At 64.8% G+C, this 13940-nt stretch overlaps 1 protein-coding gene across 2 annotated transcripts; it reads right to left on the reverse strand.

Annotated features, from left to right (window-relative positions):
- Positions 1–2438: 2438 nt before the first annotated feature.
- Positions 2439–10588, reverse strand: CLCF1 (cardiotrophin like cytokine factor 1). Of its 2 annotated transcripts, XM_040971053.1 has the most exons (3): positions 10471–10588; positions 5387–5553; positions 2439–3708 (listed from the first exon to the last, which is right to left on the reverse strand). In XM_040971053.1, exons 1-3 carry the CDS (start codon positions 10484–10486, stop codon positions 3214–3216), a joined length of 678 nt encoding a protein of 225 aa, XP_040826987.1. In that variant the 5' UTR covers positions 10487–10588; the 3' UTR covers positions 2439–3213. The 2 variants fall into 2 exon arrangements, with proteins under 2 accessions (XP_040826987.1, XP_040826986.1); XM_040971052.1 differs by lacking the exon at positions 10471–10588 and having other exon boundaries at positions 5387–5744.
- Between the last annotated feature and the right edge of the window lie 3352 nt (positions 10589–13940).

Raw genomic sequence — 13940 nt, forward strand, 5'->3', positions numbered from 1 at the left:
GGAGAAGGGGGATTCTCTTTTGGGAGCTGCCCTTCAGGGCCCCAGCCGGGCCTGAGTCACTAGCCCTTGCATGCTTGGCTGGGGAAGAGGCCCCCCAACCCGCCCACACTTACACATGAGGCGGCCAGGGGAGAGGGTGGGCACAGGGGCCATGGCCAAGGGCAGCCATGGGTGGGCGCAGGGCGGCTGGGATGAGTGCCCACCCCACCCCGGGGTGACTTGGCCAGTGTCAAGCTGACAAGGCCTCCTCAAGGCCGTCTCTGTGCCCACATGGGCCTTCTCGAAAGCGGCCCCTCCTCTCTGGCTGTTCTCCGTCTTGGGCCCCAAGGTAACAGGATCTGTGTCCTACACGTGCTGACCGGACGTGATGGGGAACAAGCCCTTCTCTCTGTCTCTATCCGTCCTGTACTCCTTGGTTCCCGGGGACACGAGAACTGGGAGACATGATGTCCCTCATGTCACGGTCTTCTGGCTGCCCGGGCCCTGGACTCCAAGGCCAGGCCACCCCGAAGTGGACTCACAGCAGCAACAAACACCCTACAGGCCGCCTGGAGGAGTTGCCCTTTAGGGTAAGGCCCCAACCACACCCTCTGCCTGTCCTCCCCTCCCGCCCCTGCTCCCCCACACTCCCCAGCAGTAGGGATTCTAGTACCCTAAAACCCCTAACCTCCTGTGATAGTCTGCGATCTCTGCCTGGCCAGCCCGCACCCTGGGAAATGCCCTCTCCTCACCCCATGCTGCCCCTGGCCCACGTGTGTCCGCTGACGTCATCTGCCTTCAGGGTCTGTGCTGGTCTCCCGTGGCCATGCGGCTGGTGGTGGCCACCTCTGGGCGGTAGCAGCCCCCACCCCACCTCTGCTCCGCCTCTGCCCCAGCAGACCCAGGAGAAGGAGCAATCGCCCCCTTTCTCCTCTTCTCTCCCCACTTGGCATCTGTCCCCGACTCTCGGGGTCCCCATGGCTCCCCAAGGGCTTCTTTCCCGCTGTCAGCTCCGCTTCTCCAGGCCGTCTGAACTAGCTGGTCAGATTCCTCTTCAAGCTCTGCTCTCTACTTCCAGAATAAAAAACATGGCCCTGAGAGTTTGAAATGCTTGTGGCAAGGCACCCGGTGCTTTGCTGTGTGGTCCTCCACCCTCTGTCCTTGACAATCTCTAGCACCGCACCCAACCGGCCACTACTCAGGCCTGGGGTGGCCCAGGTGCCCTCTGACGTGGCCTCTTGGAGGGGCTCATGTCCCCCAGTCGGGGCTGGTCACACCTGCACACTTCCTGCCTGTGTCCCCGCACTGGCTGCCCCTCCCGGTCGGCTCCTCCCTGGGGGTGCAGGAGAGAGGGCTGCCTCCTCCTCGGGAAGGTTGGACGCTGAGTTGGGTCTTAGACTTCTCCCCCCGAGCCCTGGGACGGGCCGCCGTCAGTCACTCTGTGCCACTGTTGTGTTACCTCCTGGATGAGGCACACCTCCGGGAGCGCTCAGAAACAGCCCTGGTGCAGCAATGCCACCGTCCCATATCAGAACACAGCTCTGCTCCTGATTCAGCTCCCTACTAGTACACCTGGCATGGCAGTGGAGGAGAGCCCAGGGATTCAGACTGTGCCAGCCTGTGAGAGACCAGGATGGAGCTCCCGGCCCAGAGGAGTGACCCAGTGGGTGGGAGATTTTGCTGTTTCTGTAACTCTTTTTCAAATAAATGTACAAGTTTTTAAAAATGCATGTTAGCTTAGAGCAGTTGCCCCATCTACTTCCCACGTGCCCCACATTTAAAAGGCCTCAACCTCCAATTTTCCAGCCAGAGTCAGCTGCACACCCTGCCACTGCGACCAGGTCCTGGACTTTTGCCACTTCCGTCTTTCTTTCCCAGAAGCTCCAAAGAGACACGCACCTGCACCGCTCAGGATGGGGGACGGAAGGCGACAAGGCACTTGGTCGCCCTGAATTATACCCAGTCTGTCCCCCAGCAGTCCAGCACGGTCCTCCCTGCCCGGTCTGCGTGTGTGTTGGTGGGGAAGGAACAGGAAGCAAAGAAGATTGAGATGAAGTGCAGGTTTTTAAGCCCCCCAGGAAGGAGAGGCCAGCTGGGGAGAGCCTCCCACCCCCATCCCGAGGGGGCTGATGGGCAGGCTACCGGGCAGACAGTCGAGGCAGGAGCCAGACCTGAGCTCAGCAGAGCAGTCCTGAGGTGCGGTGCCCTGAGCAGAGGCATGGGTGGGAGCGGGCCGACCTGCTGCAGGTGCATGTGGAGCGCACACCGTGCATACCCCACCCTGACCCAGGGCAGAGGAGGGCTGGGCCAACAAGGACCCTGGACATTGCTGGACACTGACTGGGTTGGGAGGGAGGGCTAAGGGGAAAGCCAGGCACGGACGCCACGTTCTGGGGCAAGCATTTTATTTGTTAATACAAGAATAGAAATTCTGCAATAAATATAATCTAATAAATAACATCTCCAAATAAATAAATATTAATACAACAAACTTAAAAGAGTCATGAGTGGGTGGGCTAGGGGGTAGGCCTCAGGGAGCCGCCACCCCAAGCCCCAAAATGCTACTGCAATGTAAACTTTCAGGAAATCGGTGGCCGTGGCCCTCGTTGCCCTCCCCAGCCTGGGCAGCCCACAGACACCCTGGACGAGGGTGGGGAAGGCACCATGAAACTGGCAAGAGAACCAGAGGCAGGGTCTGGGTATCCCCTTGTGCCCCCGACCCTCAGCCCACCTCCAGGGCGGCCTTTCCTCTCCCCCAGGAATCCCGTCTCTTGTTAGATGCACAGCCATGTATGTCTCCTAATGTGAAGTATCGCCATTGGGAGCAACCCAAGGAAGTGAGGCAGCCAAAGGGCTTCACCCCAAGAAGGCACATGCTAGGGTATCCCCCACCCTGCCGTCCATATGTGCTTCTGGAAGACCTGCGGGAGGAGCCAGGTTGGCATGGGCCAGTGGTAGGCTGGAGATAAGAGGCCATGAGAGCTGGGGCACCAACTTGAACCCCTCTGGAATCCCTTGAGCCTGACCTCCTGTGGGAACAGGCCTATTGCACCTCTTCCCCAGCCCCAAAGGACTCTGGGCAGTGGGGAGGGGATGGGGCCCAGGGCATCCCAGCTTCCCCCAGACCAGGGCAAGGCCAGAGGCTCGTGGGTCTGTCCACGGACTCAGGAGCATGGGCACACAGGGCTCCCCCTACTCTGGAGGGGATGGAGAGGAGGTGGTTAAAGTCAGGGGTCAGAAGCCACGGGCCTCCAGGTGCAGCGTGACTGCAGCCGCCACAGGCTGCACCTTCTTCTTGAGCCGGTTGAAGTCCTTGGCCGAGCGCCACAGCCAGGTCTGCAGCTCCTTCAGCAGCCAGAAGTCGTCCATCTTCTGGAGGAAGTCACTGTGGGCAGGGCCAGGGGCCCAGGTGGGCTCGGTCCCAGGCAGGGGCTGGGGCAGAGGGTAGCCCAAGGCTGCCATGACACCTGCAATGCTGCCCAGCAGGCCCTGGAGGCTGGTGCAGAAGTGGGCGAGGCTGCGCCGCAGCTCAGCCGTGGTGGCCTGGCGGTTGAGGCCCCGCAGGTAACACAGGAGGTGGCTGTAGGCCTCGTAGTTCTGGGTCAGCCGCAGTTTGTCATTGAGGCTTCGCCACACTTCCAGGTTGACGGTGGCCCTGGGCAGCGTCTCTGCCCCCAGCCGAGGGGGGTTGAAGTCAGGCTCGTTGAAAGGGGGCCCCAGGTAGTTCAGCTGTGAAAAGGAGAGGGCGATGGGGAAGGAGGGGGCAGGCCAGCCAGCCCCCAAGCAGTCCCAGTCTCCCCGAACCTGGGCTCCCCAGGCTTCTCCACCAGGGCTGCGGTTTGCACAGAGGTGACAGCTGAAGCAGTGGCAATGCTGAGCTCCCCTCCTGAGACACAGAGAAGTGTAGAGAGACCGCAGAGAGCACTGGCCTGCTCATGCATGCCCGTTGGCCAGTGGGCAGCAGGCAGAGCAGAGAGGAAGAGGAGCCCAAAGAGCCAGGAGGTGACCCAGGAGAGCGCAGCGGCCAGGGGGCAGATGCAGAAGCCTGGTCAGCAGCATGGCTGCAAAACAACATGGAGACCGAGCTTAGGAGTGCCATGGGCCTGGGCCTGCAGGACAGAGATGCCTGCCAGCCGACTAGCCAGCTGACCAGCTGGGGAGGGAACACAACAGGCCCGCCTAGGAGCCAGCTCGCAGGGGGTTAAGCAGTGAGTGGGTGGAGAGGAAGCAGAGGGTGTAGACCACTCCTTCAGGAAATTTGGCAGGGAAAGCCAGGCAAGAAGGGTCGGGAACTCCAGGAGGTAGCAAGTGAGTGAAGCAAAGGTTTTCTGCATAGAGGAGCTAGGGCAGAAAAGCAGGCAGAGTGGGCCACGGGTGGCAGAGTGGGGCACAACTGGCAGAGGGGGGCCACAAGTGGCTGAGTGGGCCATGGGTGGCAGAGGGGGAGGGGAGGAGGGTCCTGCTCACAGCCCTAGAGAAGGATCTGGCTATAGAGGGAAGAAACTGAGGCAGTCTTGGAAGGCCAGCAGCAAGGGGTCAAGGGCTGTGGGACAGGGAAGAAGTCCAGGCTCTTGGCAGCCCTCCGGGGAGCCCCGGGGCCCAGGGAGAGGGCTGGGAGCAATGCGATGGGAGAGCAAGTGGAGAGGCGAGGCCTGGGAGAGGCAAGGGCCCAGGGGGAGGTTCACACGCTGACAAGCACAGAGACAAACTAATTTCCTCGGTGTATCCCGGGGCTGGAGCCAGCTCCCCCGCCACCTCCTCCCTCTTCCTTCCCTGGCTCCAGAGTAGGGTCTGGGATGTGGGAGAGGAACACGGGAAGAAGGGCCTGTTCCCCATGGTCCTCAGCTCCTCCGACCCTCCCTCCTTCCCTCCTGGGCTCCCTGAACACCTCTGGACTGCCCCCAAATCCTTACGGCACAACCGCCCCGCACCCTGCAGCCCCTTCCCCCGACCCCTCTAGGAGGCCCAGTTAGGATGGGAGAGGCAGGGGGAGGCCCATGGGACCACGCAGCAGGGCCCCAGGTCTGGGGGCAGAGGCGAGCTGGAACACAGGCATGGGAGGTGGGGCCCCTCCATCCCCACCCAGCCCCACCCGGGCAAGAGACACCACAACACCATGTAAACAGAAGAGACTTCCCCAGCCCCCAGGGGGAGGCGGGTGCCCGGGCTGGCAGCCAGTGGGGCAGTGGGCCAAGGCGGGTGCAAGTCCTGCCCACATGCCTAGTCCTGAGGCCAGAGATGGGGAGGGGGCACCTCCTAGGGGAGGGCAGGAGACACGCCAGCAGGAAGGCTGCTTGGAGCTCAAGCACCAGCCCCCACCAAGCCCACTATACCCTCCACATCTCTGTCCTCCCCCCAACCCCTCTGCTCACTGCCCGGCACCCTGACTTCCAAGCAGGGTACTCACGTAGGTCCCAGCCAAGCTGCGGAGTTGGTGCTCCAGGTAGCGGGTGAGGTCGTAGGTCTTCTGGATGGAGGGCCCAGGCCCTGGGTCCCCTGTGCGATTGAGAGCTGGCACCGCAGGAAGGTGCCAGAGCACAGTACACAGGCAAGCCAGCATCCCCCACGAGTCCCCTGTGGACAGACAGGCAAAGCACATGAGGCGGGCTCAGGCCGGAGTGGGGAAGCAGCTGGCAGGCCCTCAGGTGTCTGTCCCCACCTTGGGCTGGGAAGGGGGGGGGTGAGGGTGGGACACCAGATGGGAGGAAGAGGGTGTGGAGGAGGGGAAACGCTCCTGGCCAGAGAGCGGGAGGACGTGAGCGTGTGTGTGTAGGCATGTCTGTCTGAGGACAGGATCTGGCACCGGTGCGTGTCTGTCAGTAGATAATGGCACGTGTATCGGTGTCCACTGAGCGTCTGGCACGTTTGTCACTCTATGTGTGCCAACATGAATGTGTGTGTACACAGAGCAGCGGGCCAGGCCCAGGGCCGTCAGTGAGCTGGGCTTCCAGCTGGACACCAGCCGTCCCTCGGCCCTCCCTCCGCCCCCATGGGTGAGAGTCAGCCTGCAGCGGAGCTGGCATGCTGCCAGTAGCAGCCCGGAGCTAGGGGTGCTAGGGAGAGGCTGCAGGGGGGTGACAAGGATGCAGGCTGGCGGCTGGAGCCAGCAGTGGGTTGTCCTGGTGGGCGTGGGCCCCGTGGGGTGTGTTGGATGAAGGCGGGTCGGCATTGGCTCTGTCTGGCTCGGTGGGCAGCGCCGGGGTCCTGGCCGAGTGTTAGCGGCTTCATCTCTGTGAGGCCTTCCGGTCAGTGTGCCACTGGGGGCGTGACGTGGACGCAGGAAGGAGAGAATGGCCCCACCCGCCCAGTCTGAGCAGGTGGCCGTTTCTGACACTGATGGTTGGGAAACACCGTCTTCCAGGTTTTCAGTGCAATTCCAAGTCAGGATTCCCTGCCTCACGGGTCAGGGTGGGGAAGGACATGATTGGCGTTTGGCTAAGCTGGGCTTAAGGACTGGGTTACTTTTAAAGTTTGGGATTAGTTTAGACTTGGGATCTGGTCGATTAAGTGTGGTTGAGGTTTGAGTCCAGCCGAGGGATGTGGTTAGGTGTGGGCTGGCAGGGGGTGTGCTGGGGCTACGGTCTGTGAGTTTGTGGGTGTCGCTGTGGGGGGGGGGGGCGCAGGGTTGGTTGGTTCGGGAGTTCAGCTTGGAGAGGTGTGGAGTCAGGAGTGGCCCTATTCCTCTGGGTTATCCTGTAGGTTTCGATGGAAAGAAACGGGTTATGGAGGGGCAGCCGGCTGATGTCAGAGCGAAGCACAAGCTAACAGTGAGGCAGGGCTGGGCACGGGCCTTGCTCTGCACCAGGGGCCCCGAGGGCTCAGTGGGCAGCAGACATCTCACGGCCAGTCTTAGCCCTCAAGTGCTGCTTGTTCAGCATGTACCCAGCGGTCACAGGTCTCCTGTTTATGGGAAGAAGGTATTGGCCTCGAGGCTGGGGGACAGGGCAGAGCAGGGACTCTGCTGTCCCAGCAATGGGCTGCGCTCAGTTCCCTGCTGCAGCTCCTTACCCCTGTCCCCCACCTCTCTCCCCTCCCCCCTGTCGCCAGCTCTTGAGGGGCTGTCCCAGGCCCTGCACCCCTCAGCTGGGGTTCTGACCCATCACCCCTAGGCTCCTCAAGCCCCTGGGACCCTGGGAGCTTTGAACACTGGCAATCGGTTTAGGAGGGGCAACAGCAGCCAGTGTGGCCCTGCTGGTTCAGGGGCCTGGTGGGGCATCCTAGCTAACACCGGAGCTGGTAAGTGGGGCCAGGACCCCAGCTTGGCCGAGCTGTGCTCCCCGCTGCCCCTCCTGGGCGCTGCAGGACACCCTTGGGGAGACCAGCTCCCCGCACCGGGACAGCAGAGGGAGAAGCCTTTGGATAAACACGAGCTAAGTCATCTGGGCAGAAAAAACGGCTCATGAAATTAACCAGACGAGAGAGAGGCCGGTGTTTCCAGGAATATTTCAGTTCTGAGGTAACTGTGTCACTGCAGGCCGCGTAGTGGGGTGGCGGGGGAGGGGGCAGGCCCTGGAGAACCCCAAAGGAGGAAGGAAGCTGTGGAATCCCCAGGGAGAGGAGAAAGTGACACCCCAGGATAGGGCTGTGGTAGCTGCCACTCTGGGCAAAGCATGCCCATGTCTTAGGGCACCACAGGCAAAGCTGCCCCCACAGGGAACACCTGTGATTGGGGGTGAGCGTCCAGGGAGTGCACTGTGGGCTCCGTGGGGCCTGGTCCAGCCTCCTGCCCAGGCTCGGGCGTGCAGGTGGACCCACGTGGGCCCCTCCCCCAGCCCTGGCCCAGGCCCAGCCCCCCGCCCGGCTCCATTGACTGTTTACATCCATGGTCTCCTTGTGTTTATAAATCCGGCAGAGCACGTGAGGAGCTAATGAGCGCAGCTCACGTTTCCTGCTGCAGCCCCCCACCCCCCATCCTGGCCCCCACCCGGGCCAGGCTCTAATTCCATCCAGATCCCTGGGCCCTGGGAACCGAGGCCCCCCTCGTGAACACACACACACACACACACAGTCTCGGCCTATGCGGGCGCAGGGCCACCCTGACACGGCTGCACGGGCAGGCACCCCCTTGACATGTCCTAAGTTAGCTGGCTGCCCTTTGTCCAGGCCTCTTTAACACCAAGCTGACCTCACGTGGGCACAGGGCAGGGGTGTCCAAGGTGCTGGGCTTGGGTGGAACAAGGTGGTCACTGACTACACTGGGCCTGGGGGCTCTGGAGGTGGGGCACAGGGACCGCGGGCTGGGCCCATATGGGAGCCTCAGCAAAGGCCGTGCGTCCTCAAGCTATACTGGCACCAGCATCTGAGGGTGGGGATCATGGGGGGTGGTCTCTGCTGTGGGAACTGGGAGGACTGGAGAGGCTTGGGGGAGGTGGGATCCCAGCCCTGGGTGTACAGGAAACGCCAGGGGTACCTCCTGCCCTGCCTCCTCAGCGCTCCCCCTGCCCTGCCTCGTGGTCAGCCCCCACCCCTCCCTCCTCTCCTTTCCCTAGGCCGCAGAGAAGTGAGGACACACGGTCTGGAAGGCAGCAGACCCAGCTTCCCTGTCAACCCATCTGGTGACAGGGCTTGCCTGAGGAGGCTGCAGGCTAAAGTCCCTCCCCAGCAGAGATGCCTAAGGCCCCGGCTCAGCTGGGCTGTCGGCTGCAGCATCTCCTCCGACAGCCAAGCCCAAGTGAGAGAACGAGGGCCAGGGCAGGTCGCGGAGGGCGGGCCAGCCCTACCCTGGGAAGCTGTGACCGGCTTTCCAACCGAGGGAGCAGAGTGGGTTCTCGATTGTGCCGCAAGAGGGCCCTGGGTGTGCTGTGGGGGGGCAGCCAGCTGAAAGCCGGAGGCAGGGGCAGAGGAGCGGGGAACTGCCCAGGCCAGTGTGTGGGTGAGTGCTGGTGTCTGAGTGTGTGACACAGGGCGGGAGGGGCGGAGCGGCCGGCAGGTGGGAGAGCCACCTGCGCCCAAGGAATGTGAAGTGGCTGCGCGCGGGGACCGAGTGTGGGGAGGGCAGGCTGACCAAGCTGCTGCCTCTTCTGCCTGCCTGTTCCCCAGCTGCAGCAGCGCGCGGCACGGGACGAGTTTATCGAGCCCGGAGGGGCGGGAGGTGGGGGCAGCCCCTCTGATCTCCGAGCGCAAGGCTTGTTTAAGTCCCTGTGTCCGGGGGGGCACCAGCGTGTGCTGGGGCCAGCGAACCCCGTGATGTCCCTGGGCTGTGTGCCCACCCCATCCGGAGAGGTGTGTCCCGCAACCCCCAGCCGCAGCCCAGACCGGAGCTCCGCCTGGGCCAGCACCGGCCAGGCTTCCCTCCTCCTCTGCTGGCAGCCCCTTCCCACCCGAAGGCCGAGGGCCAGGCCGGCCCGGGAGGAAGCAGGGGTCGCCCTCGGGGAAGGCTCCCGGGGCGGGTGGAGCAGCTAAGGAAAGTGGGGAGAGCAGAGGCGAGGCGACTCGGGCGCAGCCAGGGGGGACTCGGGTTTGTTTCGCCGGACTGGGCGGCGGCAGTGGCCGCCCGCCCGCCCTCCTCGCCGGTGACCTCCCGCCGCCGGCGCCTTCCCCCTGTGTGGCCCCGGCGCCCCCGGCCCCGCCCCCCGCCCGCTCCCTCCCGGTCGCTCCCTTCCCGGCGGCGGAGGCGGGGGCGGGTCCGGGGCGCGGGGCTCCGGGGCTCGGCCCGGCGCTGCCCTTTCCCGCGCAACGACTCCCTGCCCTGCCCGCCTCCCTGCCGCGGAGCGCGGGGCCGAGCGGCTCTCCTGCCGCCGCCGCCGCTCCGCCGGCCGGTGACGGACTTTTTTCCTGCCGGGTCCGGCCGGGCTGCGCCCGCCCCCACCCCACTCCCCGCGGTAATCACTCCCAGGCCCCCGCGGGCCGGGGGCTCACGGCCGCCGCCCGGCCCCTACCTGCCGCCGGCGCCCCGGCCCCGGACAGCACGCGGGGCTCCGGCCGCGCAACGTGCAGCCCAGTGTCCCGCGGCCCGGCCCGGCCCGGCGCGGCCAGGCTCGGCGCTGCCCTCCGCCCTCCTCGCGCCTCTCGCCCGCCCTCCTCCCCGCCCGCCCGCCCGCCTTCGCCTCTGCCTCTCGGCGGGCCGGGGAGGGAGCGCTGCGCGGCCCGAGGTGTCGGCCTCCCCTCGCCGCCCGCCGGCCCGGCCTCGGCCCCCTTCCCCGCCCAGCCCCCTCCTCGCCGCGCGCCGCGTCCCCGCGACCGGCGCGCCCCGCTCGCCCCGCTCGCCCCGCGGGGTCCCCTCCAGGTGGCCGCCTCCCCAGGTCTGCAGGCCGTCCGGGCTGCCCGCCGCACTCGCCGCCGCCTCCTGCGCTGCCGAGCGGAGCCCAGGAATGCCGCGTCCCCGCCCGGCCCCTCTCGAGGGCGCCCGGCAGTGCCTCCCCCGGCCCGAGCCCTGCTCCCCGGCCCGGCCCCGGCGCGGGGCTCCCCGGGGGCGGGCGGGAGGACGGGAACCGGATCTCGCGGCTGCTCGGCGGGGGCGGGGGCCGGGGCCTCGGACGCCTGGTTTCCTACCTGCTCGGAGGTCCATGGGGCTGGGGGCCGGGCCGGCGGGCGCGGCTGCTCTCCCGGAGGCTGGCGGAGCGGGAGGGCGAGCCGCGGCTCCGGCGAGGCTGGAATAATCCCATCCGCCAGGCCCACTCGCAGGTTTTTTTCACTCGGTTTCGGATTTTTTTTTTCGGTGTGGGACATTCTGCAAACTTTTTTTTTTTTTCTGACGTGTAAAGCTGTAACCACAAATTGTAGCGGCCCTCCCCGGGGTGGGGGAGGCGGGGGGGGAGGAGGGAAGGGAGGGCTTCTGGGGCTCGCCTCCCTCCCACAGCACCGAGGGGGGGGTGAGGTGATGCGAGGCTGCCGGGGTACCACCCGGGCCTCCCGGGGGCGGGGCGGGCGCCGGTCCCTGCACGGCCCCCCCTCCCCGCGGCCCGGGGCCGTGCGTGGCCTGGGGTGGGCTTCCTGCTGCCCCGGCCGGCTGCGGGGGTCCCTGCCGCCAGACTACCTCTGCTCCTCATCCCTGACCTTCCCCCTCCCCCTTGAGTAAATGCAGTGACACATTCTCCCAAATGCCAGCGAACTGGCCTCGGAGCAAGTGATGGCTTTTTTCCTGCTGCCCTTTGTCTGCGCTGACCGCCCCCTTTGCCTATTGTCCCGCCGCTGCCTGTCCCATTTCCAACGGGCTGCGAGCCCCAGGAGGCGCGGCGCCCCGACAGGTGACTGACCGGCAGACAGTGCCCCCCTCCCCCGGGTGGGGCAGGAGCCAAGGCAGGGCCCACTGCCCAGCGCCCCCTCAAGTTCACAAGGTCCTCCATTCCTCCCAGTGACCAGGCCGAGTGCGAGGGGTGGGGGACTTGTAATTCATTAATCAGCAGGCGGCACCGGACCAGTTTCAACACCAGAGGCTGTGGGTGACTCAGCCGGGGAACGCTCCGACTCCGGGCTCCGGACAGACCGAGGGCCCTACTTGGGCAGCGCGTGCTCGTCCCCCGAGGACATTTGGCACCCTCTGTCTTTTGGGGCTTGGGGCTGTTGGTATGGCCGTGGAGCACTCGCGCTCTGTCGTTCCTGCCCTTAGGCCTGGGCTGGGGCTGCTGGGATGGGCGGGTTGCCCAGGGGGACTAAACAGCTCTCCTCACCTTCTGCCAGGGAGATGCGCACGGAGGCAGCTGTCCTGTGGGGCTCCTGGGGGCGCAGCCCCTCGCTTCCCGAAGCGTGGGAGCTGGGCCGCCTGGGGGCTCCGTGGCAGTCAGCGGCTTTGTGTTGTGTGTGCAGCCCTCCAGAGCAGGAGGGGCGGGTGGTGGGCCCAACCTGGAAGGTGATGGCCTCCCTGCACCCCAGGACCAGGGCACCCTGCCAGCAGCGCCCCAGCTCCCGCCGCCCGAGGGTCGGTCAGTCATGGCCGGGGCTCGGCTCCCTGGGCAGCTTTTCCCTTTTCTGCACCGCGAGAGCTGAGGTGGGGGGGTGGGGGGGTGGGGAAGAAGTTTGTTTTCAATTACCTCACTGGAGTGGGACAGACTTTGTTGTTGGGTTGGGTTTTTTTTTTCTCTCTCTCTCCTTTCTTCCTTCCTTTCTCTTCCGCCCCCCCCCCCAAACTAGGAGGAAAAGAGCTGGGGGATGGAGAACCCGGCAGGAGTGGGGGTCGCGGGGCTTACTGAGGCATCGGTAGCAAGTTGGAGGGGCCTCCCAACCCCCACCTCCTCCCCACCCCCCACCAGCCAAGACTCTGGAGTTCCAATGACATTCTTGGCTGGGGAGCCCAACCGCCTTTTCTGCCCATGCCAGGGTCACGGCGGCAGATGCCCCTGGGTGCCTGGCACAGAGGCCGGAATGGAGCAAGGAGGCGCCCCGGCAGAGGGGAGCAGCCCCAGGTCGGCTCCTCGCCGAGAGCCCGTGCCTGCGCAGACAATGTGGTTTGGATTTGGCTGAGCCCCTCAGCACCTTATAAAGCACCTTGCTGAGTCAGGGAGAAAGCAGCCCCAAAGCTGAGCGGAGGAAGGGCCGCCGGGGAGGAGGGAGGGGGAGTCCGGGAAGGCTGGGGGTGGTGGGAAGAGGGACCAGAGGAAAGGAGACACAAAGAGTTAGGAGCCTGGGAGCGAGCAAGGGGGGGCGAGAGGCTGGGCAAGGGAGGAGGGGGCCTCAACACTGCCTCCCCAGGCCAGGAAGTGTGACTCTGGGGGAACCGAGGGCCCCGTGGATGCAGGGACACTTGTCTTGGACACAGCAGCTCTGGCCCCCCTGCTCTGCCTCGGATGCTGAGGGAGGGACCCCACCAGCCAGGGAGGGCTTGTTCACCCTGCGCTCTTGTCTGGACCTGTTTCCCTCACCCCCCCTCCCCAGGTAGGGGCCAGCTTTTCCCTTCCCCCTTTTCACACTGCCAAAGGGAGAGTCCACGCCTTCCCCAAGCCGCCCATGCCCTCTGCCATGTCTGGGCAAAGACGGCAGCAGGCCAGGAGCTGCCAGCTGGGGTGGGGTGGGGGCTGCAGTCCAGACTGCCAGGGCTCTGCCAAGGCTCCATGGGAGGGGGCTGCTGGAACTGTGGGAGAAGGGCGGGGCAGAGCAGGGGTGGCCAAATAGGGCTTCCGTGCCATGGGGTAGGACAGGTGCCGTCTTCCGATTCCCAGCTCAGGAACCCAGCACTCCGGGGGAAGGGCAGAGGCCAGGGGCTGTGTGGGTCCCAGGCCCAGGTGCATAGCCCGGGGAAGGGGAGAGAGTGCCCTGTTGGCACCTGTGCACTGTGCTGGTACGCTCAGCAGCCCACACTGCAGGGAACAGGAAGGACAAGAACACCCTGACTTCAAGAAGGCTTCCACAGTCTTGGGGTTCAGTCACCATCCATGACGCTAGCATCCGGTGTGGATGCCTGTGGGTGTCCCAGCAGCTCCACTTCCCATAGAGCTCCCTGCTAATGTGCCTGGGAAAAGCAGTGGAGGATGGCCCAAGTGGGAACCCCCGAGTCTCCTGGTTTCAGCCTGGCCCAGCCCTGGGCACTGTGGCCTTTGGGGAGTGAATCAGTGGATGGAAGACTGGAAGATTTCTCTTTCTCCTCTCTGCAAGTCTGGCTTTCAAGTAAACATATATTTTTTAAGTTAAAAAAAAAAAAAAAAACTTGGCAGTCTTGGCCACTCACTCTGACCAAGCCCAGCTGTAGGTGGTAGCAAGTGTGTCCAGAGTTAGGAATAGGACAACAGCCCTGAAGGGGTGCGCCGTTAGGGCAGACCACAAGAACAGCACCGGCTTGGCCCACAGGGCCGCCAGGAGCTGGCTGAGGCCACATAGGAGCCTGCTGCCCAGTTCCAGGTGACCAGCGTGGCCCGGGACCAGCCTGTCCCCTCTCTGCCTGCTTCCTCCTGCGCTGTGGGCACTGAGGGGAAGGCTGGTTTGCCAGCTGGCTGGCTCTCTGACCTTCCAGGCTCTCAAGGCCCCAAGAGCCATGGCTGGGGCAGACAGTGTTGGCTCCAGGGCTGGTAAATGCCCCACACTGTGCTTGC

The sequence above is a fragment of the Ochotona curzoniae genome, unplaced genomic scaffold (assembly GCF_017591425.1).
Source record: "Ochotona curzoniae isolate NIBS_2020 unplaced genomic scaffold, NIBS_Ocur_1.0 scaffold_4937, whole genome shotgun sequence".
NCBI classification, from domain to species: Eukaryota; Metazoa; Chordata; class Mammalia; order Lagomorpha; family Ochotonidae; genus Ochotona; species Ochotona curzoniae.